General features: G+C 57.2%; 2 protein-coding genes across 5 annotated transcripts; one reads left to right on the forward strand and one right to left on the reverse strand.

Moving 5' to 3' along the window:
• Positions 1 to 384: 384 nt before the first annotated feature.
• CKM (creatine kinase, M-type) lies at positions 385 to 7,457 on the reverse strand. Of its 2 annotated transcripts, XM_034438280.3 has the most exons (9): positions 7,261 to 7,457; positions 6,357 to 7,042; positions 4,536 to 4,749; positions 2,958 to 3,112; positions 2,571 to 2,703; positions 2,024 to 2,195; positions 1,635 to 1,758; positions 1,170 to 1,359; positions 385 to 764 (listed from the first exon to the last, which is right to left on the reverse strand). In XM_034438280.3, exons 3-9 carry the CDS (start codon positions 4,726 to 4,728, stop codon positions 586 to 588), a joined length of 1,146 nt encoding a protein of 381 aa, XP_034294171.1. In that variant the 5' UTR covers positions 4,729 to 4,749; positions 6,357 to 7,042; positions 7,261 to 7,457; the 3' UTR covers positions 385 to 585. The 2 variants fall into 2 exon arrangements, with proteins under 2 accessions (XP_034294171.1, XP_087732339.1); XM_087876213.1 differs by lacking the exon at positions 7,261 to 7,457 and having other exon boundaries at positions 4,536 to 4,788; positions 6,357 to 6,566.
• A 9,146-nt stretch (positions 7,458 to 16,603) lies between these two features.
• KLC3 (kinesin light chain 3) lies at positions 16,604 to 25,263 on the forward strand. Of its 3 annotated transcripts, none has more exons than XM_087876215.1 (13): positions 16,604 to 16,629; positions 19,113 to 19,460; positions 20,295 to 20,522; positions 20,876 to 20,924; positions 21,183 to 21,408; positions 21,636 to 21,723; positions 21,885 to 21,986; positions 22,782 to 22,955; positions 23,422 to 23,521; positions 23,639 to 23,679; positions 23,960 to 24,084; positions 24,157 to 24,223; positions 24,849 to 25,263. In XM_087876215.1, exons 2-13 carry the CDS (start codon positions 19,173 to 19,175, stop codon positions 24,903 to 24,905), a joined length of 1,545 nt encoding a protein of 514 aa, XP_087732341.1. In that variant the 5' UTR covers positions 16,604 to 16,629; positions 19,113 to 19,172; the 3' UTR covers positions 24,906 to 25,263. The 3 variants fall into 3 exon arrangements, with proteins under 3 accessions (XP_087732341.1, XP_034294163.2, XP_034294162.1); XM_034438272.3 differs by lacking the exon at positions 16,604 to 16,629 and adding an exon at positions 16,664 to 16,965; XM_034438271.3 differs by lacking the exon at positions 16,604 to 16,629 and adding an exon at positions 16,772 to 16,965 and having other exon boundaries at positions 24,732 to 25,263.
• The last annotated feature ends 16 nt before the right edge of the window (positions 25,264 to 25,279 follow it).

Here is a 25,279-nt window from a genome sequence, read left to right on the forward strand (position 1 = left end):
GCAAAAGTACCCCTCAGCTCATAAAGGTAGACTGTCACTGTGGTTGGATGCTCAATCATCATGGCAGAGGTACTCTAGGCACGTGGGCTCAGATCCCTTCTAAGAACAGCCCCTTCCCCACCTAGGAGCCCGCATTCCCCTCTGCTCACTCAGGCTGTGCCCAGCCTTCACTTGGAAATGAAGGGGGGCAGGGCAGCCGCCTGGATCTGGGTGGAGGGTGCAAAGGGTGCCATTCCTGGGAAACCCAAGAGACTTGGGGGATCCTGCAGTAGCTCGCCAGCTGCTTTCCCCTGGACTGAAAGGCAAAATGGGAGACCCCACTACTCTAAACCGCCCCACCCCAAGCATGTGCGCCAAAGAGAAGAAAGGCACGGGGGGCATCTGTGGGGGGAGACAAGGCTCTGGGGCCGATCGTTCACTTTATTAACTCCGTCCACCGGGGCTCCCAGGAGGAGAGCTTCCCAGCTGGCCAAGGGCAGCCGCCCCCGGCCCTCGGAGAGCCGAGCACCAGGAGCTGCCGCTACAAGTGGCAGGGTTGGGGTCACCCCGGAGTCCAGGCCCCAGGCCGCCCAGGGTCAGGCCCTCTCACTTCTGGGCAGGGATCATGTCATCGATGGCCTGGCCCTTCTCCAGTTTCTTCTCCATCTCCACCATCAGCTTCACACCATCCACCACCAGCTGCACCTGCTCCACCTCGGAGGAGCCCAGCCGGTCCGCGTTGGAGATGTCGAACACGGCGCCCACGGCCTCAGTGTCCACGCCACCTGGGGGGAGGGGGGCACAGTGCCTGCTCAATTCTCTGACCCCCAGTAGAGGGCCAGACCCATGGGACCCCTGGACATGCTGCTGGACAATCTGCCCGGACTCCTGCCCAGGACAAGAGGCCTTGACTGGAAGAAGGGGCTGCTTTGAAGCACCATCCTGAAGACGGAATCAGGACCTCTGGAGAGGAGGGGGCACGCAGGGGCGGGAAGCAAACTCCGCAGTGCTGCCGCCTCTTTCCCCCCTCCAGGATGAAAGGCAGGAGGGATTGCAAAATGCCCCCATCCCCCCTGGGCATCTTTCCTGTCTGTCTGAAGATAGTTGAAGGGGCAGGACTGGTGAGCCGGCCCTTTGCCCAAGCCGAACTGGCATCCTTGCTCTGGGGCCCCTCTGTGCCCCTCCCCCACCTGTGCCGCGTTTCTGCAGGCGGAGACGCTTCAGGATCTCCTCGAACTTGGCGTGCTTGCTGAGGTGGGGCAGCTTGACGTGGACACCGCCACGTAGGCCGGTGCCCAGGTTGGAGGGGCAGGTCAGGATGTAGCCCAAGTGCTCGTTCCAGCTGAAGGGGTGGCCAGCCTGCTTGAAGATCTCTTCAATCTTTTGTGTGTGGGGGGAGAGCAGAGGTTGGCAGGGGTTAGTGGCAAAGCAGGCGATACCCACGTCTCTTCATGCCTCCCCCCCCCCAGCACTGTTTCTCCCAGCAAGGGTCTTTATGCCATTGACATGGGAGGGAAGCCCCATCCCCATCCCTACCACTTTGGGGTCACCACAGAGAGAGCAGGACCAGATCTATCTGTCCTGTCCAGGATTCCACAGTGCGCCCTGCTCCCACTCCCAGGAGCCAGCCAAGAGCCCCCCTGGGCTCCCCTCACCTTTTGCAGCCCCACGCAGAAGCGCCGGAAGACTTCCTTCATGTTGCCCCCCTTCTGCATGGAGATGACCCGCAGGTGGTCTTCCTCATTCACCCACACCAGGAAGGTCTTGTTGTCGTTGTGCCTGGGGGGGGGAGCAGAGGCCTCAGCGTCCCCCACCTGCTGGCCCTCAGGCTCAGTCGGCATTGGGCGAGGGGGGCACCAAAGGGCATCGAGGCAGCCTTGCTGCCCACCACCCGACTTGCCAAGGCCACTTTCAGCAGCTCTTCTTCGGGGGGGGTCAGATTCAGGAACTGGGTGAGGAAAGGGGGGGCAGCCGGAGCAACCTTTGTGCCACGGGAGAGATTCGCAGCCGAGTGGGCAGCCCAGGCTGGGCAGGAGCCGCTCACCAGATGCCCCGGGCGTCGGGCCAGTCGCGGGCCATGCCGGAGGCGAGCAGCAGGGGGGAGACGGGCTTGTCGAAGAGGAAATGGTCGTCGATCAGCTGCTGCTGCTCCGCGTCGCTCATGCTCTTCAGCGGGTAGTACTTGCCCTTGAACTCTCCGGACAAGCTGTTCAGGGCTGGACAGGGGGACACAGCGGGACCACCCTCAGCAAAGGCTGCTGCCCCCTCCTCCCACTCCCGCTCTCTTCTCCCGACAAGGCTCAAGGGGAGGGGCTTCTCAGCAGCCCTGTGGGATCTGAAATTGGTGTTTCCATCCATCCTCAAAACGGGAAGATTAGAGGTTTCCACCCCCCAAACCCATGGTGGACCAGTGGGGGACCCTCCTGGCGCCACCCCGGATGCTGCCTTCAGCCAGCCAATGGGGGCTGGTCAGGGTCCACTTGGACTGGCGGGCTGTGAGCCCAGCCAAACAGCAACTAAGCTTCTCCAAAGTTTGGGTGGAGACCCCCAATTTTGGACAAAGCGGCTCCCCCCCATTCTTCCCCTCTTACCGTTGATGGACAGCTTCTCTACAGCCCGGCGCTCGGCCCGGCTGCAGTGGGGGGGCAAGGTGTAGCCCTTGATGCTACGGCCAGTCCTCACGCGGCTGCTGAGCACATAGTTGGGGTCCAGATCATCACCGCCCTGCAGGAAAGGAGAGCCAGGGGTCCTCTCTCTGCCCAGGCTGACCAGTCCCCCCTCCAGCCCCTCTGAAGTCTTTGGAGTCTGTCAGACCCCTTCCCGTTCCCTTCCTGGGCCTCCCCACATGCTCCTGGGGGGGCACCTGCCTGGGCTACACAGGATACCCAGGGAGCCCCCACACACACACATCCTTTGATCTTTGCACACTTAAATGGCAAGGGTCCCCCCCAGCAAAGCAAGCCCCCCACTGCCCCCACCTTCAGGTTTTCATGGTTCAAGTCGGTCTTGTGCTTGTCGGTGGGTTTGTAGCCTCCGTGGCGGTCATGGATGACAACGTCGAAAAGATCTTTGAAGGTGCAATAACACTCTTCGTCACCAGCCACGCAGCCCACCGTCATGATGAAGGGGTGGCCTGCAAGGACAGAGGGCTTCAGTGGGGAGGGGACTCAAGTCCCCCTCTGAAAGATGAGGGGTTGGCACACCTGGAGGCCTCCGCTCACCCTTGCCTGGCACCCGTTCTCTCCAAACACATTTGGGACCAGGCTGGGACAGGGGAGGGGGACAGAAAAGGGGGCTTGCCCATCACCCCCAGCAGAATGCCTGGCAGGGATCAGTGGGAAGGAAGCCCAGCCAGATTTCACTCCCAGAGGCTACCCAGGTCGATGCATGCCGGCATTTGGCCTCCTTGGACCCTGGTGACATCTATCAAGCTAAATGTCTCCTAAAACTTTTTAACCTAGTTTAGCAATGCTTCTTTCCAGGCAGGTGACCAGCCAGCCGGGGGCCCCCAAACCCTTTGCCTTCACCTCTCCATTTGTCCTACTCCAAAATGTTCACAAATTTCAAGGAGTAAATTAAAACAAAAACTCCCAGAATTCCCCTGCCAGCAGAGCAATTCATAGTCAACGTCTAGGTGTAACCAACTTTTTTAGTCCGTGTGAATAATAAGACTGAAAGAATGGATTTGATTTTTTCACATGCTTTAGCTCGCCTCTCCGCTCCCCCATGCCCGGAAGTCTGCTCTGTGCATGATGGGCAGCACACAAGTCAAATAGATTATAGATAGATTAGATAGATGATGGATGGATGGATGCTAGATTAGACAGATAGCTGGACAGAGAGAGAGATGATAGGTAGGTAGTCACGGTTCCCACAGGTGGCTGAAGAGAGGAGGAATGATGTTGCCCAACCAACCAGACTGCTCCTTGATTAGACTATGTGACTGATTGTTTGGGAAAGGGGAAAAACTTTTACTTTTAATTAAGTGAAAACCACTGGAGCCTTTAGAGTCGGTTTTCACCAGCCTGTGCCAATATGATATGTATAATAAAACTATTATTTAAGGAACTTAACATTTTGTTTGCTATGGGTGTATTATTTGGAACCCTGACATTAAACCAACTTTTCATTGTGGCAACCCTGGATCCTAAAAATGGCTTCAGTCAGGCCAGCTATAGAGTTGACATAGAGATAGAGAGATAAATTCATAAAAAGAGAGAGAGAGAGAAGAGACGAGAAGGGAAGGGAAGAGAAGGGAAGGGAAGGGAAAGATAGAAAGCCAAGCTGGGCTCTTCTCTGCCTTCACCCAAAGGCAACCAGCTGCCAATTTGCTCAATGTGATGCCAGCCCCTGCCAGAGGGGGGAGTGAGCTACAGGGGAGGAGGGGGCACCAGCAGGCACAGCTTGTGCTTTGCATGGAGGGCAAGGTCAGTGGCAACACCCTCCAGGGCTGCTGCCAATCGAAGGGTGACGTCCGAGCGCTCTAGCTGGGCTGAGAGAAAACGGGCAAGGGGCCCCACCGCATCTGGCCAGACCAAGGGAGGGACAGGGCCCACCTGGGTTGTCCACGCCGGTTTGGATGACGTCATCCAGGGTGCAGCCGCTGGCCGTCTCCTTGTCCCGCAGCTTCTTGTACATGTCCTGGGTGAGCGCCTTGGCCATGTGGTTGTTGTGCATGCTGAGGTCGGGGAATTCTTCCTCCGAAGGGAAGTTCATCTTGCACTTGTTGTGGGTGTTTCCGAAAGGCATGGTGGCGGCTGATGGCGAGTCCTGCCAGGGGCAGACAGGGAGAGGCTGAAGGGCCTGGAGCTGCAGCAGAAATTCTGGGCAGTGAGACTTGAAAGGGGCTTGTGAAAATGTACCCAGAGATGGGGGCTGACGGAAATCGCTTCCCCTCCAGAAGAGGCTGCTGGGCTTAGAAAGATGGGAAGGGCTCTTAGGGTCACTGCCTGAAAAGGTTTCCTCGACCAGATGTAAAATGTGGGTCTTACATGGGAAAATTCACAGGGGAAGCTTCACCTGGCAGGTGAAGAGTTCAGTGAGAAAGGGGAGATTTTGAAAAGAAAACAGACCACGACTTCACATTGCACCAAACTCCACATTTTCACTGCAGGACAGACCTGGCTTAGGGCTATTTCCTTGCATTTGGGGTGTCAAATATTGAGTAACAGAAACATTGGGGGGCAGTCAGACCCCTATCTAAGATTCTAAAGCCAGAATTGGTCATCTCCCCAATGTGGGGCAGCAGACAGGACCCCCTCAATCACTGGGGTCCCAGCCCTTCAGAGATCCGAAGAGTTCTCCTTCTTGGCATTCTTCAAAGCAAACCTCTCCCCCCCTTTTAGGAGGGGGTCTCGCTCGGCCACCATCCAAGAAGCCATCCCGCTTGCCCCGCTTGCTTGAGGTCCATCAATACCAGAGGGTACCCAGGACTGAGCCCCTCCAGGAAGCAACACCTGGGGGCCCATCTCTGCAGGAGGAAGCCCTTGGCAAGCCAGGGTTTGGAGACCCTCAAGGCTTTTCTTGCAAGAAAAGCCGTTCACCTTCTCCCTTGCTTGCACCCCAAAAGGTTTCCCAGGTGGGACAGTCTTAATCCCCAGTGGCACTCAGGCTGAAATGGGGTCCCCTTCTTGAGGGTCACCCACAAGGTCAACCACTGGAGATGTCAGCTGACCCAGAAGGCAGCAACTGCGCAGACGATCTTGGGTGTGGGTGCCAAGAGTGTGGGATAGTGGGGAAGGCACAGGCTCTGCCCCTCCCCTTCAGTTCCACCCACAGAAAGCCAGGATAATTTTAGCCTCTCGGAAGCAAGTTTATTTATAGTGGTTTCTTTTTGTCCACAAAAGGGCCCCAATCACCGTCTCTTGTGGCTTCTGCGCAGGGCGGCACCTTGGCCGCAAACGCAGCGGCCTTCCAGGGGCAGCTTTTGACCACTGTCAGCACTCTCTGCAGCCACGAGAGAAGCCAGACACCCAGTCTCTGGGGTGGGGGGAGCCCAGGAAGGGAAGGTGGTTGCAGGGGGGGTGGAGAGGTTGAGCAGAGCCTCTGCAGAAGATGGGCTTCTGTCAGGCACCCCCAGTCTCCAACCTCCCTTTGCCCACCCTTGACCCCAACACCGCAGGGAGAGCACACGGTCATGGCCAGATCTGTGGTCATCCTCCCCATTCATCCCCCCCCCAAATACCCGCTTAGAAGAACTGCCCCCTGCAAGCGAATCCCAGCCCTGATTTTATGGATAGTGCATTGCACTAAGGGCAGCATTTTCAAAAAAGACCATTTAAATTTCCCCCTAAACTGCTAGCAAAAGTACCCCACCTGTTTCTGGCCATTCTCTCCCCACCCACCCACTGCAAATCCAGACCAGAGATGGGGGTTACCTGACCAGGAGAAATGAAGCCTGCAGAGTCCCAGGGGCTGCCTTGTCTCACTCCTGCACAATAGGTGACCCAAGAGTCCAGGCTGGGGGCTTCAGCATATAAACCCTGGCCCTCGTCCCCATTGGCTGAGTCCCGGCCAGCAGCCCAGCTGTGATTGGACCTAGCACCCTCAGCTCAACTTGAAATGGGTGGGAGTCTTCACTCTGGGCACTGGAAAAGGAAGGCATCCTTTCTGGACGGGGCAGCTGCAGGCTCCTGCCCCAGAGCCTCCCTTTCCCCCAGCTAGGACCTGGCCAGGAATGCCTGAGTTTGTAGGAGTGGTTTGTAGGAGTGGCTCTGAGTGTGTGAAGAGTGCTTTTCCCTCACCTGAGCTGGTGCCACACAGTTCCTGAATGAGCCTCCAAGCAGAAAGAGATGGACCTTTGCAAAATGTTTGCTCGCTTTTTAGAGGCCCTCAACGCTGCCTTGAAAAGAGGCAAATGGGGTGCAGAGAGCAAGGCTGGGAGCTGCTTTGAGGGCCCTGAACCATGCTAGAAGCACCCTAGAGGAAGAGGGGCGCAGAGGAAAAAGACCCATCATCTGTGGGAGAGGAAGGAAGACCGGTCAGGAGTCTGGACCTTCCAAGGCTTCCAGAGTTCTGCCAAGGACATCAGCGTGGGTGGTGGCGGTGGGGAGCTGGGGTGAGCCTGGGGATGCAGAGGAAAGAGAAAGTCAGCTCAAAAAACCCCATTTCTTTGCTGGAGGATTTTGCTCTCTTGGCGGGTCGATGAGACAATAGCCTGGCTGATCTCTCCTCTTCCAGAAAGACCCCCAAGCAATGCCCCCCTCCAAGAACTGGCACTCAGAGGTGGACTGCCTATCAAACAGGAGCTCTGGGGCTAGTGGGGCCCCTGCCAGGCCTGACCTTCTTCCAGGGGTCCCTCGGGGGTCCTTCTATGCACATCCTGGGGCAGGAGGGATGCCAGTCATGCAGAAAGGGGCCGGCTTCTGCCTCCTTTGGCAAGTGGGCTCCATCAGAGAATGAGGAAGCTGGCTCCTCTGATTGTAGCCCCCCCCATCCACCCTCCCCTTCCCTCAGATAGAGCAGAATGAAGTGAAAACAGGAACTTGGCTTTCTGATTTGCAGGGAAAGCTCTGCTTCCCCAGGATCATCCCGCCCCCCCCTTCAGCTGCTCCAGATATCTCTTGCTCCATGCACCCCCCCCCAATGATGCCCACCGCCCAGCCCAGCAGGTGCAGGGCCTCCAGCTGCTGCCCAAACTGGGGCCCCTCTCATCTCAGTGTGGTAACTGGAACCCTGGCGCTGCTGAGAGGGAATGTGCCCCCCCCCAGGCATTCAGGTTAGGTAAGAAGTACAAGGGCCGGAGTGGAGCCTATCATGTACTGCCCTTGCTCTGGTAATGGGGTTTGTAATCCAAAATATGGGACATCCAGTCACTGCCAGCCTCAGGCAGAGACCCGGACTGGTTTCTCAGCCTTCTGCACAAGCTCAGAGGCCTCTTTTCCTCTGCACCTCCTGGAAAAGTGGGGGACCCAGATTTAATGGGGATGGGGAAATTCTCTGGAGCCACAGTTAGAAACACGCTTCCTCCAAGAGGGTTAGGACACCTCCTGCAAACTGGGCCTGCCCCAGCCCTGCCCCCCACAGCCAAAGTGGGATCAGGTTCCTCATTCCCAGCCCCCTTTCTCTGGGGAGAAGCCTCTGTCCTGCAGCAGCTGCCTCTTTGGACGGATTGATGGCAATTTGATCTCACGCTCTCTCCCTCCCTCCCCCTCCCCCTGCCCTGTCCATGCCTGCCTCCAGTCCTACGGCCTGACCAGGTGCAAAGAGCTGCCCCTTTGTCCAGGCTGGGGGGGTTGGGGGAGGCAGGACCAGCAGTACATTTGGGGCGGGTTTGGCCAGCCCTGAAATGGGGGACTGAGAAAGGCTGCAGGGAGCAGGGTCTTCCTTCCCTTGGAGATTTCGAGGCAGAGACCCTCCTGCTTTCTAAGAGAGGACGAAGCCCCCACAGGCGGTTCTTCTCAGATTGGGACCCCTCCCCCCACATGTCTGCCTGTGACCCCCCCTCCCATCCAGCAAGGCCCCACAAAGACAGAACTGGCCTGGGGCCGAGGGTGCTTTTCTGGAGGAAGGGGGAGCCCTGTCCGCTTAGGGGAATTCTGGAAGGGCTGCTTGACTCTCCCTCTGGGGCATGGCCCCTTAAGCCCCGTGAGAGGACCCTGAGAGCGCAGACTCTGCAGGCAGGTCCAGGGCTCTGGGGGCCAACTTTCACCCAAGAGTGGGGGTTTCCAATCAGAAGCTGGGAAGTTGCTTCTGGGGGGCACAGCCTCCAGCCTCCCCTCTTTCCCAAAGGAGACACAATCTTAGGAAGTCCTGCAGAGCCTCTTAAAAATGGTTCTGCTCCTGTCCCAGGAGGGACCCCAGAAAGGGGGGGGAGTTTCAAAATGTCTTTCTCCCTTCCTTCCTTCTGTCTTTTTTTCTTTTCTTTCCGTTCCTTTTCTTTTTTTTTCTTTTTTTAAATTTGATTTATATGCCACTCTTCTCCGGAGACTTTGGGCGGCTTACAATGCGTTAAGCAATCTTTCTTTTTCGCCAGCTTTTCCCTCTACCTTAAATTTAATCCTGTTTAGCTCCATTTATGGAGAGTTATGATTCAGCCAAAGAGGCTGGGCACCCTCTGCGTGCCTCCGTGTCTCCTATCCCGCACACTCCTAAGGCCGCTTCTGGCCTTAACTGATCCCAAGCATTTCTTCTTCCCACAAGATCTGGAGGCAGGGAGTGCGGATGAGTGACTCAACGAGGGATCTTGGCTGATTAAATTAAAGTATCATTTGATCTTTCCAAGAAAGAGTGTTAACAGTTGCCCCCTGGACAAAACCTTCAGCTTCTGAGGAATAAAGGATGCACCTGACCAGTTCCGAGGGCAGACAGCTGCACAATTTCCACCCTTGGAGTCCAACAAAGCCCATCATCCCCAGCTCATGTGGATGGCACCAATAACGTCCACCCCCTGCCCCACAGCCTCCTTTGCTGTGCTCGGCCTGGCAGAGAGATGCCTGTGTTTAGACTCTCCAAACGAGGTCAACACGCAGCCTTGTGTCCAGGCCTTCCTCCCTTCCTTCCTGGGTTCAGGCTTTGGGCTGGCTCAATCTGGATTCCGGCAAAGGGAACACCTTCTTGGCAGAGGAGACGCCTCGTCTGCACAACCAAATTGGACTGCTGAGAAGACAGAAATCTAGCCCTTCAGTTGGGGGGGAGGGGCGGAGAGACACATTAGAAGGAAACTTGTCAGCCTGTTGAGCAATTGACGTGCAGGTGAAGAGGGACGCCCTCCCCCAACAAGACCATGTGATGCCATTCCTCTCTGGCACAAACCCCCCACTGTTTCTCAAGCTTGGCCACTTTAAGTGATGCGGACTTCAACTCCCAGAATTCCCTGGCCAGCTTGCTGGTCCACATCGCTTAAAGTACCCACTCCCATCTTAATCAGATCTGAATGGGCTCCTCACCCCGTAGCTTGGAGGGCCACATTCCACCCACTCTTCATCCAGGGGCTTGGCTGGCACTTCCTTGCTGGGAACCGGGCACCCTATCTGACATCAGCAACCCACTGGATCAGCTCACCCATGGGAATTCTATCACAGGCGACCGTGTGTGTGTGTGTGTGAGGAGAACGTATTTTTAGAGACCTCCTCTCCCACTGCAGCCGCAACTGTCTCTGGTTTCACACCAAAGAGGGGAAGGAAAAAGAAGGGCTGTGCACCACCCTCTCTGTCCCAAAGCTCTTGGAGAGCCCCAACTTTTGTAGCCAGCCTGGGTGTGAAGGAAGGGCAGAGGGTAGATGGGGAGGGGGCGGCTGGGGCTGATTTGGGGCTCAAGGCTGGGCATTGCAAGCCCCCTGCAAGTGAGAGGCCTTAATACCCCCAGAAAGGCAAAAGGTCATACCAGGCCAGCCCCTCCCCCCAGGGTTACCCCTTGGCTGAGTACGACAGACTCCAGACACGCTTTGGATCTGGGCAGTGCCAGAGATGGTACTGATCTCATGGAATCAGTTCTTCCAGACCAGACCAGGATTCACTGTGGTCCCATGGGGGGAGGGGGGGCAAGTGGTTCCTGGTTCCTGGGAAAGTGGCAAGCTGGACACGGAAGCCATGGTCAACAGTTACAACCGCCCTGCCTTCCTCCACATTTGAAGTCCAGATACCAGCAGCCACGTGGCCTCTGGCGATGATGCAATTATTTCCACTGAGTTAAGACTGTGTGTTTGTTTCAATTGATTGGCTGCCCATCTCCAGTGGGTTGCTTGCTCATTGCTCTGGGTGGGCACCGCAGGAGGAGGGCTGGTTTAGGAGCCCAAAGGCAGAAGGGGTCTGGCCACAAGGGGCAAATTTTGGTCCCAGGCAGAGGCTTTTGGGAGTGGGCAGATGCCTGATGGGGGGTGTGGGTAGCAGTGAAGCCCTCCCATTATGGGAGAGGATGCTTGTAAAAGCTATCCACTCCCCTTTCTTCTTTCTTTTTTTCTTTCTTTCTTTCTTTCTTTCTTTCTTTCTTTCTTTCTTTCTTTCTTTCTTTTTCTTTCTTTTTCTTTCTTTCTTTCTTTCTTTCTTTCTTTCTTTCTTTCTTTCTCTCTCTCTCTCTCTTTCTTTCTTCCTTTTCCTTCAAGTGGGCAGGTTCTGGGGGCAGGACAGCCTTATGCCAAGGGCCCCTGTGCCAGTTGCCCATGTGAAAATCCTGCCCTTTTGTACACCAGAGGGAGAAGTCTGCAATCTGTGGTCTCCTCTCGACAACCGCTTTGCCAAAGCTCTAAGAAGCCTAGAATTGCACACATAAGGGGGGAGGGGCTGTGGAGGATAATGGCCTGGCAGGCAGATATCCTCCATGCTAGCAAAGGGCACCAAGCAGGGCTCCTGTGGGTCAGTTTGAGAGAGTCCCCCTTTCTCAAGCCTTTCAGTCTGCAGCAGCTGCCTTGCCCCCCCTCCAATGTCTTAGGCCACTACTCTGCTCCTGCCAAGGCATGCACAGGCTGCCCTAGTCCCCCCTCCCCGGGCAACACTTGGCAGGTCCACCTGTTGAAGGGGTCCTGTGGGAGAGGTTACAGTGTACAGAGCTCGCCAAGGGGTCCGTGTGGGAGGTCTGCCAACAGCAGGCTGGAACTGAGCAACAGCAGGGCAGAGAAGAATTCCGGCTGGACTGTTTTTCCAAGGGTGATTTTCCCCAAAGCTCTGCCTATCTCTGGAAGATAGGCTGAGTTTTCACAAGGGACATTGTAAGGGCACTCTGCCCATGCTCAGAGGCCTGGCCTCAAAGCTTTATGTGCTGAGCCCAGATGTGGAAAATGGATTCTAGAGCAGAGCTGTGTGGCATCTGTAGAGGAGCCTGTGCTGTTGGTGTCATCCCTGCAATGAAATTCCCAGCTTCCAAGGATCGAAAAGCACTCATTACATGCTCTGAGCACTCTTGACAGACTCTTCCAAATAACAGCAACATCACAACTCGCTTTTCTAGAAACGACAAGCAAACTGAACACTAACAGACCATGTTGTGCTTCCGGCTCTGCACTTGAGCCAGAAGTAGCCCTCATTGTGCCAGGCAGGAGAAGAAGGAAAGAGAACGGAGGTGACCAGGCCCCCAAGAGATGGTTCAGTAATTAATGCCATCCTCTGGTTTAACCACAGCCCAGCTCCCAGGAGAGTCGTCTGTTCCAGCAGGACTCTGCCCCACTTTCAGGAGGCTTTCTGAAAAGAAGGGGCAGGATGCTGCTGGACTCCCACTTCCCTCCTTTGGCTGGAGGATCTCTCACCTCACCCAAATCCAGTGATGCCTCCTTTAAAAAAACCAAAATCTATCACTGGATCCTGTTCGAAAAGGCAACTCCTGGACCTTTTTGCTGTTGAATCCACCCTCCGCCCCACACACTCACTTCCCAGGGAAGGACAGATGGAGAGCAGCTGTCTCTGCTCATATTTACAACTCCTGGGCAGGTTGCTGATAAAGGCGCTATTAAGGGCAAAGCCCTCCCTAGCACAAGAGGCCGAATCAACGGTCACAGATAGAAGCTAATCAAGGAGAAAAGCCACCTAGGATTAAGGTGAGAACAATGACAGTGAGAACAATTAGGATAAGGGTGTCCAACCTTGGCAATAAGACTGGTGGACTACAACTCTCAGAATTCTTAAAGTTCCGAAATTGGAGACCCCTGATATAGGCTCTCCTGTTGAGCAGGGGGTTAGACTAGAAGACCTCCAAGGTCCCTTCCAACTCTGTTATTCTGTTATTCAGGAGTTCAAAAGGAGGGCAGCCCCTGGGCAGTTCCGTTTGGGGAGCCTCCCAGATGCTTTCCACAGGGATTTCTGCCTGCAGGGTGTGGGTCCCGTGTCAAGAAGGCAGAGCAACAGAGAGAAGCCACGTTGTCCCCTCTGTCTCTCCTCTCTGTATCCCAGAAAGGTCTCTCTACCTGCTCTGTTTGCTTACTGGGCAGAAGCTTCAAGGTCTAAAAATAGATAAGGTTATCAACAGATCAAAATATCTCTGAGCAGCTGCAGACTCTGAAACAGCCTTCTGGGCAAGTCTGGCTCTCTGGGTCAGGTGAAGGGAGCCGTGCAAGTGGTGGGTTTCAAATTTTTTTTACGATGGTTCTGTGGGCGTGGCTTGGTGGGCATGGCATGGCTTGGTGGGTGTGGCTTGGTGGGGTGGGAAATCTCCATTCCCACCTCACTCCGGGGAAGGATGCTGCAAAATCCCCATTTCCTCCCCATCATCTGGGACTCGGGAGGCAGAGAATAGATGGGGGTGGGGCCAGTCAGAATTTTTACTACCGGTTCTCCGAACTACTCAAAATTTCCGCTATCGGTTCTCTAGAACTGGTCAGAACCTGCTGAAACCCACCTCTGAAGCTGTCCCCCCCCAACCTATACCCATAGCCTGTGACATCTCCCGGGCCCCAAAGATATGAAGTCCTCAAGGCCACCCGGCTGTGAAGGGGAGAGTTTGCCCTACTTTGACCTGTCTTCTCCAGATCCTAGGAAGGGGCTTGCTCAATCTTCCCACAATCAGATGGATTCAGGAATCCTGGCCTTGGTGGGATCCAGAGATCACCTCCAGAACTGGGTCTGATGCAAGCAGCCAACCCAGAGCTGCCCAGACTACTTTGGCCATTGGTAGGTTAAGGCATGAACCAATCTGGTCTACGTGTTGCGATCTGAGCCATTAAGGAAACGTCATTATTTTGGATCGTGAATACCACCTTCCTTCCTTCCTTAGAGAGGCAGGCCTGGCTCTGGGCACAGCAGGCTCTATCTGATGCTGCAGAGGACGTACAAAGGGCACCTGCTTGTCCTGGCAGAAGCAAACACTGAGGCCCCCTGTGCCAGACTCCAACTCCCATCATCCCCTAGATCAAGATGCCTCAGCCTTGATAACTGGAAGAGATGTGGACTTCAACTCCCAGAACTCCAGAGCAGAGCAGAGCAGAGCAGGCTGGGGAATTCTAGGAGTTAAGTCCACACCTCTCCCAGCTGTGTGGGGGGGGAGGGGACATTGCCTAAGCGGATGGGTTGGCAGGGGATGATGGGAACTGGACCCACACAAAGTTGGGAAAGCAGTGGGGAAATCAGAACAGGCAAAGAGCATCCCTGGGGGCAAATGGGTTTCAGCCTCCCCACAGCATCTCCCAGCCTGCAGAACCGGCTTGCCTCTTTACCAAAGCGGCCGTGGTGCGCCTCCTCGGGTGGCTCCGCACCTGGGGTCCTCCCATCGACGAGGGCGCACCTTTGACCGGACCCCGCCCTTCCGCTTCAATGTCTCCGACCCGGCATCCACTCCAACCCTCCCCTGAAGCAGCGCCAGGATACCCTCCGCAGGGAGGCTCTCCGGGCTCCAGTTGGGGAGGGGCGGGGGGTCTCGTCCCGCAGTGACGCCGCTTGGAAGAACCGGCCGGCCCATTTCGGCGTGGAAGCGCAGCGCCCTCTGGTGGCTGCTTGCAGAGCCGTAGGGCTTGGGCATAGCGGATCGGGGTGCCAGCCTTCGCCCCGAGATGAACGCCCAGCAGGGAATCCCCGGGCTGAGGGGGGGAGGGGGCTTCAGACCTGCAGTCAGAGCTCCTGGGCGGAGGGTAAGACGCTCTGCTCCAGACAGGGGCGCCCGGAGGACCAAGGGCCTCCGCGAACTTTCTATGGAACCCGCCCGGCTGTTTCGGGGATGGTTCGCCTCGGGCCGATTTCTGAAGCCAGGCGAGTGTTCCTGAGCTAGACAGCTGACCCGCCGCGAGGCCAGATGCGACGCAGAGAAGCCGAGGGGATTTGCTCAGAATTGACAGCCGGGAACGCGGCGCGGGGGGGGGGCGGTTGGCTGCGTCTCTGCAGCTTTCAGCGCTTGGCAAAGGAGCCTCCTCGCCTTGCCATCTCCCCATCTGTCCAGCCACCCCCTCCCCCCGGAATAAATGCATTCGTTAAAAGCGCTGACTGGGCGGCTCAGGCTCCCTGCTTGATTCGCGTCCCAGGATCATCCAGGGAACCGTCCGTGTTCGGCCCGCGCTCGGCAGGAGCAAAGGGAAGGGAGCGGCAGAGGTCGGGGGTCCTTACGCGAGGAGAGCCCCGTAGCGAGCCGCCCGTCCGGCCCGGTTCTCCTCCCCTGCTTCGAAGGACAAAGGCCTCGTTCGGCAGGGGGCCGCACCAGGCTCGCCTTTCCCGGGCTGAGGTTGAACCGGGATGGGGGACCACCAGGGAAGCCCCGGCTTTAACTAGAGGCCAGGAAACGATCCCAAGAGATCTCCTTCTCCCTGTGGTGGTGCGGGGCTTTCTTGGCTCCTGGCACTTTGGTTTGTGGCTCCCCAGAGACACCTCTGGCGACCCGCGGCCCCCTTAAAAAGGCCCCATGCTAGAAGGGCTCTCCGAAGGGACCCGGCTGGGGAGGGGCCGACTAGCTGCTCGCCCTTGGCCGAGAGGATGCGCCGGCTTGGCCGGTGCCCGGCGGGGACGGAGGCCTGCACAGGGCCGAGTTCCCCCTTTGCCTTTCCCCGTCCACCACCTTTACTGCTGGCCAGTCTCCAGACTGGCGTTGCCGGACCCTTCCCCCTCCCCCCCCCAGAGGAAGAGAGCAACTGGACTGGCTTTGGGCCAGCGCAGCCTTTTATGAGCTAAGCAGGGAAGCGAGGCGCATTCCAAGCGCTCTTCTTATACAATATTAAAGGAACTGGAAGAGCTTCTCCCCCCTCCCTTTCCTGCCTCTCCCGACCACGAGCAGCCTGGCAGCACCTGCCTGCCTGCCTTTGCTCTGATGCAAAGCCCCTCTCCCCCCCCCAACCAACAGCGTCGCTTTAAATTAACCTTGAAAGCAGAGAGCGAAGGCGAGGACCGGACGGGGACCCTTTATATTTGTGGGTGGGTGGGTGAGGGAATCTTCTCCTTGAGTTCCCGAGGCACAACTGGTAGGGAAAGAAACTTGACCGATGCTCAGAGGAGCTTCTGTTTCACTCCGCGGTCAAAGAGAGTTCCCGGGATTTAATTTCTGCAATTCGAACTTGAAGGGATAGAAGCAGCCGAAGACACGGGACTGCGTTCACACAATCACCTGATTGAACCGAGCCATTTCCTGGATTAACAGAATACATTGACCTGTAAAGCGACCAAAGGCCGAGCCACCCACAACGAACAAAAGTTGGCAGAAGTTTATTAAATGCGAGCAGACCCACCACCTTTGCCGTTAGACACGTGATTCTCTCCCGCGTTCACAGGAGCGGAGCAGAGACCCGGCCTTCTCGGGCTCTGCGATTCTTGGCTTGCTTGCTCCCATCTCTTGGGGACGCCCTGCAAACTGGTTTCCTGAGCGCAGAGATCCAATTTTGGCTGGAGGCTGCGAAGGTTACAGAGCGGGATTGGGGGGAGCGGGGGACCGTAGGGCAGGCCGAGGTCGCCCGGTGCGCCCGGCTTCTCCATCTCTTCCAATCGCGCCCCCTCACTCCAGCCAAGGCCCGGCGGGGGAGGGGGAGGGCTCGTGAGGCTGGTCCCAGCCTGCCAAGTGATGGCTCCCCACCCCTCGGCTAGACAGCCGGAGGGGTTGCTTGGCACCGCTTTCCCGACGGCGCCGGGGCAGGGAGAGGGCACGGCTCACTGCTGGGGTCCCTGCCGTAGCCTCAAGGCCAGGCGGGGAGGGGGCACCTTTCCAGCGAAAGACCCAAAGGGCTGACCGGGCGCGGGAGGGTCTTTAAAAGAGGCGCGGGTCTTTACGGAGCCCCCTCCCTAGACGTCGGGCGCAGACGAGAGGGAGGCGGCGCAGGTAAGGGGTTGAGCGGGGCGCAAGCCAACTGCGTGGAAAGAAGGTTGCGGTGTGCTTTAGGAGAAAGGAGGGGGACCCTTACTGAAATTGGGGCGAGCCGCATTTTGGTTTCAAGAGAGCCCTCCCACTCCCCGCGCAGGAAGAGGGGCGGGGCGCCTCTGGGCACGTGCAGAGCGCCTTCCAGTCGCGGCCCAGGTAAGCCGCGGCTCCGCTGGGCGGGGCAGGAGCGCCCCTCCTTCCCAGCGAGCCGCTGAGCGGAGGCTGCCGGGGCGCGCCTGGCGGATTGGGGCGCACGGCGCGGATTCCCTCCTCCTGGACAGGCCGGCAGGGAGGCAGGTAAGGCAGCGGCGGGCCAGGCCTTGCCCGGGAGAATCGGCCGCGTCTTCCTCGCTGCCGGAGCTGCGGCTCGCAGAGTCCCCGGTTCCGAAGCCGCCTGAGCTGGGTTACCTCTCCGCTCCCACTAGGCAAAGGGGATGTCCGGGGGGAGCTTGGAGAGGGGAGAGAGGATTGCTCGGCGGGTCCCCTCGGGGGCCATCCAGGCCCAGACCTCCGTCCCGTCTCTTGGCAGAGCTGGTGCTCCGGCGCAGCAGGTTCGGGCCGGCCTGCTTCGCTCCGAGTGGCTTTTTCGGCTGCGGAGAGGCGCGAGGAGAGCCGGCCCGAGCTCCAGTCGGCACTGAACCCGCTCACTTATCGGGGTCTCCCACGCGGAAGCGTGGCGGGCCCCGCCGAGGAGAAGCCAGCCGCAGTGAAGAGCGAGGAGGCCCTTGTGTGTGATGGATTTACAAGGGGTCTGTGTGTGAGGAGCTTTACACAGAATATCTAGTTTTGTGCAAAATATTTACTCCACCACAGAAGAGGATTCCACTGGCTCAACAGGGCCCGCATTAGGAGATGCTTCCAGGCTTGTGAAGGGGAATCCAGGGGTTGTGGCGCAGCAGCTAAAGAAGAGAATATTTGTAGCTCTGTCTTGAACTGGGTGTGTGTGTGTGTGTGTGTCCTGGGGGCTCTCTGAGCTTGGCTGTTTCCTTGAACAAGTTTTCATTGTCACATTAGCACTGAAGATGTTGGGTCATGAAATGTCTACAACAAAACAGCCAAGCTCAGAGAGCCCCAAAAGTTGAAGGAGATTTTATACCAGGACTTGTCCTCGGGGGAGAGGCTTAGGGGGCAGTGGGGGCTCCTGCCTCAGCCCTGGGCCAGCGCTGCAACTGTTTCCAGAGAGTGGGGGAGGCCCTTCTGGAAAGCATCCACAAACCAACATCCTTGCCCTGATGGCTGCAGACATGGGAAGAGTGCTTCAGTTTGATGTAGCAGAGGTGCAGCTTGACAGATGTGGCATGAGAGAAATGCCATTCTGCTGGACCACGAGTATTCTGGGAGTACTGTGTGAAGTTCTGGTTGCCAGACCTCCAAAATATGTACATATTTCTAAAAAAGTTGCAAAAAAGCAAATGGAGGGCAAGCTGGAAAGAACATGATGGCAGGGTCTCAGATAATGCAAGGGTAAATTTTGCTTTCTTGTTGCTGTGATATTGGCTCTGTAAACCACTTAGAGAGGGCTGGGAAGCAGGGGCTTCTTTAAGCAGCAGACTTGCCCAGGAAATACTGGCAGTGTTTCTGCACAGGTTGGATTAAGAATATGGGCACCCAACGGAGAAACTCTGAAAGGGGGTCAGATCCATTGAGAAGGGGAAAGCAGCCACCAGGGCCGGATGGTGCACCAGCCACACCCACTTTTGGCAGAGGGAAGTGGTCAGCGCTGAGGGTTCTTCCCTGGGGGTCTCTGAAGTGGCTGGGCAGCTAGTCTGGGCCCAGGACAGCCTCAGAAAGTCCTGCTGCCTGGCGGCCTCCTGGCACCCTTCCCATGGTGAGGGCGGGGGAGTCTTGATCCCGGCTGAAGGAGACCCGGCCCAGTTTCAAAGGAGGCGAAGTCAGGCGGGTGAGGATTCTTCCTTGGGAGGCGTGTATGGCTGCAGACAGGCTCGGCCGAGAAGCGTGTTGCTGCCTGCTTTCTGGTGGTGGCATCCAGCTGGAGAGACTGGTTTGGGATTCAGCTGTGGATCCAGCAGGCAGCCTTCCAAAGGGCCTGGGCCAGGTGGGTCGGACTCCCGGCCCCACCTGGCTGCAATCAAAGGGCTCCTGCATTCCCAGCATGGAGGACGCCATTTTATCTGGGGCCAGAAATTTCACTTTCCCCCCCATCAACTTCTCTAGCTGATGTTCCTTCTGATTAATAAATCCTGGGTGAAAAAAAGGGCTTGGATAATCTTCCTGTCTAGGATTAAACCGGAGAACTCCAACCTTGACAAGTTTAAGACTTGTGAACTTCAACTCCCAGAATTCCCTAGCCAGCACTGGCTGGGGAATTTTGAGAGCTGAAGTCCACAAATCTTAAAGTTGCCAAGGTTGGAGACCCCTGGAGTGCAGGACACGCTCCCATCCTTGAGATGCAGCTGCCAGAGGGCTCCTCCTTTGCCTTCTAGAAAACCCAGGAGACGCCAGGAGCTCAGAGACCCCCTTCCTTGGGGCCAACGTGGCCCGCCATGTCCATCATGGTGGGCTTGGATGACAGCCGATCGGAGAGGATGACGGGCGATGACATCATCCTCCAGACGCGCCAGGTGATGCAGGGCCTGGAAGCCCTGCGCAGTGAGAACTGGAGCATCCACCACCAGCTGCAGGAGGCTCTGCTGAAGGAGCGGCAGCTGATGGACGAGAGGGAGGACTCCCTGGCAGCCGCCGATGCCCAGGCCCTGGAGCTCCTGGAGGAGAAGCAGGACCTCGTCTGCCGAAGCCTGGAAGGCATAGAGCTGGGCATTGCTGAAGGCCAGGTACACTGGGAGCCCCGAGGGAGGTAGCCAGGAGTTGCTTGGCTGGCTATGATGTCATGGAGCATAAGGAAGCTCAAGGAGCCCTTGGGAATTCTGGGTTGGGGGGGGAGGGCTTTGCACAAGCCTGGGAGGTAGTGCTAGCAGGGGCCACCCTGGCAGCCAGCTCCAACCGGAAAGGTCAAGGGTGTCCATTTGTCCTGACTGTCCCTGGGTTGCATCGGCTGCCTTCAAGTTATTGGTTTGGTTTTAAATATTTTATTTGTTAAGGCTGGGGATGGGAATGGGGCTTTGGTGGTCTGCTACTCACAGCCCCTACTGAAGCAGGAGAACCTCCACCATTTCAGACAGGTGGCTGTCCAGTCTCCTCTTAAAACCCTCCAGTGATGGAGCCCCCACAACTTCTGGAGGGAAGCCGTTAGTCTGATCAATTGTCCTCACTGTCAGGAAATTCCTCCTCAGTTCCAGGTTGCTTCTCTCCTTGATCAGTTTCTATGTGTTGCTTCTTGTCCTGCCTTCAGGGGCTCTGGAGAATAGGTTGACCCAATTCCAATATATTGGAATTGAATATAATGCAAACACAAGCAATAGAACATATAAAATTTATCAAAAAACAATATATAAAAATTAGTTTCTCAAAATATAAAAATACTGCACCCAAAGGAGTTGGAAGTCAGTGCCCTTTTTTCTTCTTCCCCTTTCCTCCCCTATTTTCCCATTTTCTTCCTTTTTTCCTTCGTATTTCTGTAAGTCATTTGTTGTGGCTCTGCACAGCCCCCTCTGGGTCTCCTCAGGGCAAAGGCTGCGATTGCTGGAGCTGCCCCTTCCTCTCTGCAGATGCTGATCGCCCTCTCCTCGCACATCGGGGCGCTGGAGGCCGAGAAGCAGAAGCTGCGGGCCCAGGTGAGGCGCCTGGGCCAGGAGAACCTGTGGCTGAGGGACGAGCTGGCCGGCACCCAGCTGCGGCTGCAGCACAGTGCGGAGGCCGTGGCTCAGCTGGAGGAGGAGAACAAGCACCTGCGCTTCCTGAACCAGCTCAAGCATTACGAGCCCCAGGAGGAGCAGGTGCGGCTGGTGGGGGAGGGGCTTTTCCGAGGGTGGAGGGTGGGGGAACTGCTTGGAGTGACACCCGTTTATGGATCAGGCTGCTTACAGCTGAAAGGATTCAAGTCTCCAAAGAAATTTTGAAGGTTCCTATGAACCATTGATCCCAAGTTCAAATTCAGCCCAAATTATTTGGATGCTCACAGACAGCACCCTGGCTCAGGATGATTGGAAGTGTAGGAGGAGGCGGGGAGGGAAACATGGATCCTGCATCCCTCCCTCCAAAGCCTGCGATTAGCGGAGAGCTTTCTAGAGGAAAACGGAGTGAGGGCTCCTCCCTGCCCCTCCCTGACTTTCCCAGGATCTCCTTGCAGGTGGAGACGGAGGAAGCCTTTCTCAGCACGGATGACGGCCAAAGGCCAGGTGTGTTTCCTAGGCGGTCCTTGGCTTTCTCAGGCAGCTCCCAAGCAGAGCTCGGCCTGACGAACGGCTGCCTGTCTGCCTCAGTGAGGCTGAAGCTGAGGCCCAGCCGTCTCCAAGGACAGCACTTTAACCTGCACAAAAGCAGGAGAAGCCCCGGCTGGGGATGAGGGTGGGCGGGTTCAGAAGGACCCCCAGCTTCTACTCAGCCTGGCCACCCAGCCTCTCTTTTCACCGCCCGGCCCGTGTTGTGTCCTGCAGAGGGGCAGAGTCCGGGTGCAGCGGCCTTGGCAGCCCAGCAGGGCGGGTACGAGATCCCAGCACGCCTGCGGACGCTGCACAACCTGGTGATCCAGTACGCGTCTCAAGGGCGCTATGAGGTGGCCGTGCCACTTTGCAAGCAGGCCCTGGAGGACCTGGAGAAGAGCTCCGGGCACAACCACCCAGATGTGGCCACGATGCTCAATATCCTAGCCCTGGTCTACCGGTAAGATGCCCGGGGTGCCTGCCCACCCCCAGGCCCTGCTTCTAGGGAACACGCGGAAAGACTGGGGAGGGGGTGGAACTCCAGGGGGCCTTTTTGTTCTGCCTGTTGCATTTCTCTGCTCCCACCCCACCCTGGAGTCCTCTGAGCAGCTGCGTCCTGGGGTTGCCCTGGCATCGCCTGCAGGCTGCACCCTGCCGCCCCCAACCTCCCTGCTTCTCCTCCTGCAGGGATCAGAACAAGTACAAGGAGGCCACGGAGCTGCTCAATGACGCCCTGGACATTCGTGAGCAGGCGCTGGGCACAGAACACCCTTCTGTGAGTGCCCAGGCTGTGTGGAGGGTGGGGGAAGGCTGGTGCTGGCAGAGGCTCCGAGAAGGAGGGAGGGGGCACCTGGCTTGGTCCCATGCAAAATGTCACCGTTTTATCCGGCTTCTGAGGGTCTCCAACCTCATTAAGCCACCCTTTGTTCCTGCCAGGTGGCTGCCACCCTGAACAACTTGTCTGTGCTGTACGGCAAGCGAGGGAAGTACCAAGAAGCCGAGCCTCTGTGCAAGAGAGCCCTGGAGATCCGAGAGAAGGTAGACACAAACACACAGGCACCACAGTCCTGAGGCTGAAAGGCTGTGTCCTTGGCCCCTTGAAATGGACTATTTATTTATTTACTTATTCATTTATTTATTTATAAAGAGAGAACATTTATTGGCTGCCCATCTTAGAGTAACTCTGGGCAGCTTAAAAAACATAAATAAGTTAATACAAACCAAAGGCCACGCTCCAATTAAAGATGGGGAAGGACAGTGCTGCAGCTTGCCCCCAGCCGAGCAGGGAGGGCACCGAAGCGCCCACTTCCTGCCACGGGAATGTCCACCTTTGAGATCCTTGGGGAGAGGCGATGGGTCTTTTTCCAGCTTTTCCTGCCCTGGGGCCTCCAGGCGGTGTTGGAAAGGTTTAGATCTGGAGTGGGAGGAAGAGCAGCAACTGAACTCCTCTCTCTCCCCCGCCCCCCAAAGCATCCTTGGCACAGGCAGGAGCAGTGAGGGGAGAAGTCCTGAAGGCCAGAAATGGGGCGGGGGGAGAAGCCCTGAACGAGCCCTCACAGCCAAAGGCCTGCCTGAATATGGAGACGGTTGCCATAAACCACCCTCGGCCACTTGACGACTTGCTATGCTGAGGAATTCTGGGAGTTGAAGTCTACAATTCATCAAGTGGCTGAGGGTGGAGACCCCCTGCTATAAACCAGTTTGGCTTCGGGGGCTAGGGGAGACGCCCGGTTTTCAGACCTGCAATCGGAGAGGGGCAAGGAGCACACATGGCCCCACCAACTGCTGCCCAAGCAGCCCATCAGCTGAGCACCGCTGCCCTTTTCCCCACAGGTGCTGGGCGCCAACCATCCAGATGTGGCCAAGCAGCTCAACAACCTGGCTCTCTTGTGCCAAAACCAGGGCAAGTTCGAAGAGGTGGAGCAGTATTACCAGCGGGCCCTTCGCATCTACCAGACCCAGCTGGGCCCCAACGACTGCAACGTGGCCAAGACCAAGAATAACCTGGTAACCTTGGGGTGGTGGGGGGAGGGAAGGGGAGCTTGGAGCTTCTCCCTGGGACTTTGAGGGTTACTGCTGGCTCTGAAGTTTAGCTGGGGTGAATTTCTTTGGCTAAAACATGTTTAAGGAAGGGCAACATATGCCAATGATGAGGCTTTCATTGACCAATAAGCTTTAAAACTAAGCCAAGATCTGTTTCAACTGTGGAGTTGCAGTGGCCAGTTCCCCCTGACCCCCTCCCCCTTTCCTTCCCACCCCCCAGGCAGAATTACAAGCATCCTCGCCAAAGCAGTGGCTTTTTCCCTGGGGTGGATTCCTAGTTTGCCCTTTGGGTGGGAGTGTTTGCTGCCCGCCTGGGGGTCCACGGATTGCGTATCCTATTTGAATTCTATTTGAGGAGGGCAGGGGCTCACACACACACACACACACACACACACACACACACGGTGCTTTGCGTCCTCTCTCCGGCCAGGCCTCGTGTTTTGTGAAGCAGGGAAAGTTCCAGCAGGCTGAGCAGCTGTACAAGGAGATCCTGTCCCTGCAGGACCAGGAGCCGAGCACCCCCAGGGGTGGTAAGAGCCCAGCGCTGGGCAGCCCTTTCCCTGGGGGAAGTGGGGGAAGGCAGGGTCCTCAGCACCTGGATTCACCTCTTGAAACCCCCTCCCCTCCTCTCCCTCCGTCTTCTTCAGATTATAGCTGGACAGGAGCTGGCAACACCTGGGAAGGGCAGGTGAGTCCTCGGAGCGCTTCCCCTGCAAGCGGCTTTGGAGATTGACCATCTGGGGAGGGATGACAAGCCAGGCGGGTGGGGGGGCATGGAGGAGCAAATCTTTGAAGCCGCTTTCACCCTGGCACCGCTGCCTCCTCCAAGCCTTGTCAGCTGAGCCTAGGAGGTAAGAGGGCGGCAGGCCGGCCGTGGCTGCCTCCGTTGCCATTTGGACGGCAGGTGGTTGGGGGGGGGATGGGGAAGCCCCCCAGGTTTTGAGTGTGCACCCCCCCTTTCTCTCCAGGAGGGGATGAGGCGCAGTAGCTCCTTCTCTCGCTTCCGGGAGTCCCTCAAACGCAGCAGTGAGAAGCTGGTCTCCAAGCTCCGGGGCCAAGCAGTGGGGCAGCCCAAGGACACCGCAGCCCCCAGGTGAGTCGGGGCTCCCAAGAAGCTCTCAGCCAGGCCGGCCAGGAAGAGCTTAATCGGGCCTCTCTTCCTCAGGATGACGCGGGCCACTTCCCTCAACATGCTGTATCTGAACGAGGCTGCAACTGTCACAGCCCCAAAGGTGAGTCGGGGGCCCAGAAGGACCGCCACACTCGGCAGCAGAGCCCCAGGCTGAACATGGGGCAATGGACGAAGGCCCTGGCCAGCCCCACGGATGGCCCCGACTGAGCCCCCACTTCCGGGCAGCCCCAAACAATGCCGGGCTGGGTTCACACGATTGGAGCCATCGGGCACTTTTAACTAGGGCTGTGTCCCGTTTCCCACTCAGCTGAGAGACAATCCAGTCCAGGGGCTCTGGGTGCCAGGCTAGAAGCAGATGGACTAGTCCCCCTTTTAGGCATGAAGCCAGCTGGGTGACTTAGGGCCAGTCACTTCCTTAGCCCTAGTGGGGAGGCAATGGCCAACCCCTTGTGGAAAGCCTTGCCAAGGAGGCTGCAGGGACTCATGCAGTCAAAGGCACCCAAAAACGCCCAAACCCTTAGCTGGAGCCAGGACACCTGGTGAGCGGGAGGCTCGGGAGCATTGGCCAAGGTAGCTTGCTGGGTAATCCGGTTCAGCCTGTTGTTCAGACGCAGCAAACCCCAAGAGAAGCAGCAAGAATTGGAGCAGAGAACATTTGCGGCAGTAAATCACCAATTTCTCCAAGCACAGCCTGAAGAGGGACCCCTCCTCTTTCCCTCCTGCAGCCCACTCGGAACCTGAGCACCAGCATCCAGGACCTCACGCACCGCACCGCCCACTAGGCCCACCGGCCTTCCCTCTCCCTGGGTGGCCTGTGGGTTCCAGCACTTCACCTGGCACTCCCTGGACTGACCGCCACATGCATGGAAAGTCTTCCTTGGGGGGGTGGCAAGCGCCCCTCCCAGGTCACAAAGGACTCTTTCTCAGGAATGGAGCAGCTGCTGCCATCCCAAAGGATCACAAGGGGGGGGGAGGAAACTTCTCCCCCCGGCTATTGCCTTAAACTCCTTGGGGCAGGGGCAGGGGCAGCGGCAACAGCAGCCTGCCCCCCACCCCAATCCCTCTGTGGCTCTTGTGAAGCCAATCCTTAGTTTATTTATGCACCTTATTTTTCTTTAAATAAAGTCTGCTGGAAATGAATTACTTTATTTTGGGG

The sequence above is a fragment of the Pantherophis guttatus genome, chromosome 10 (assembly GCF_059756535.1).
Source record: "Pantherophis guttatus breed Tessera chromosome 10, ASM5975653v1, whole genome shotgun sequence".
In the NCBI taxonomy this organism is placed as follows: Eukaryota; Metazoa; Chordata; class Lepidosauria; order Squamata; family Colubridae; genus Pantherophis; species Pantherophis guttatus.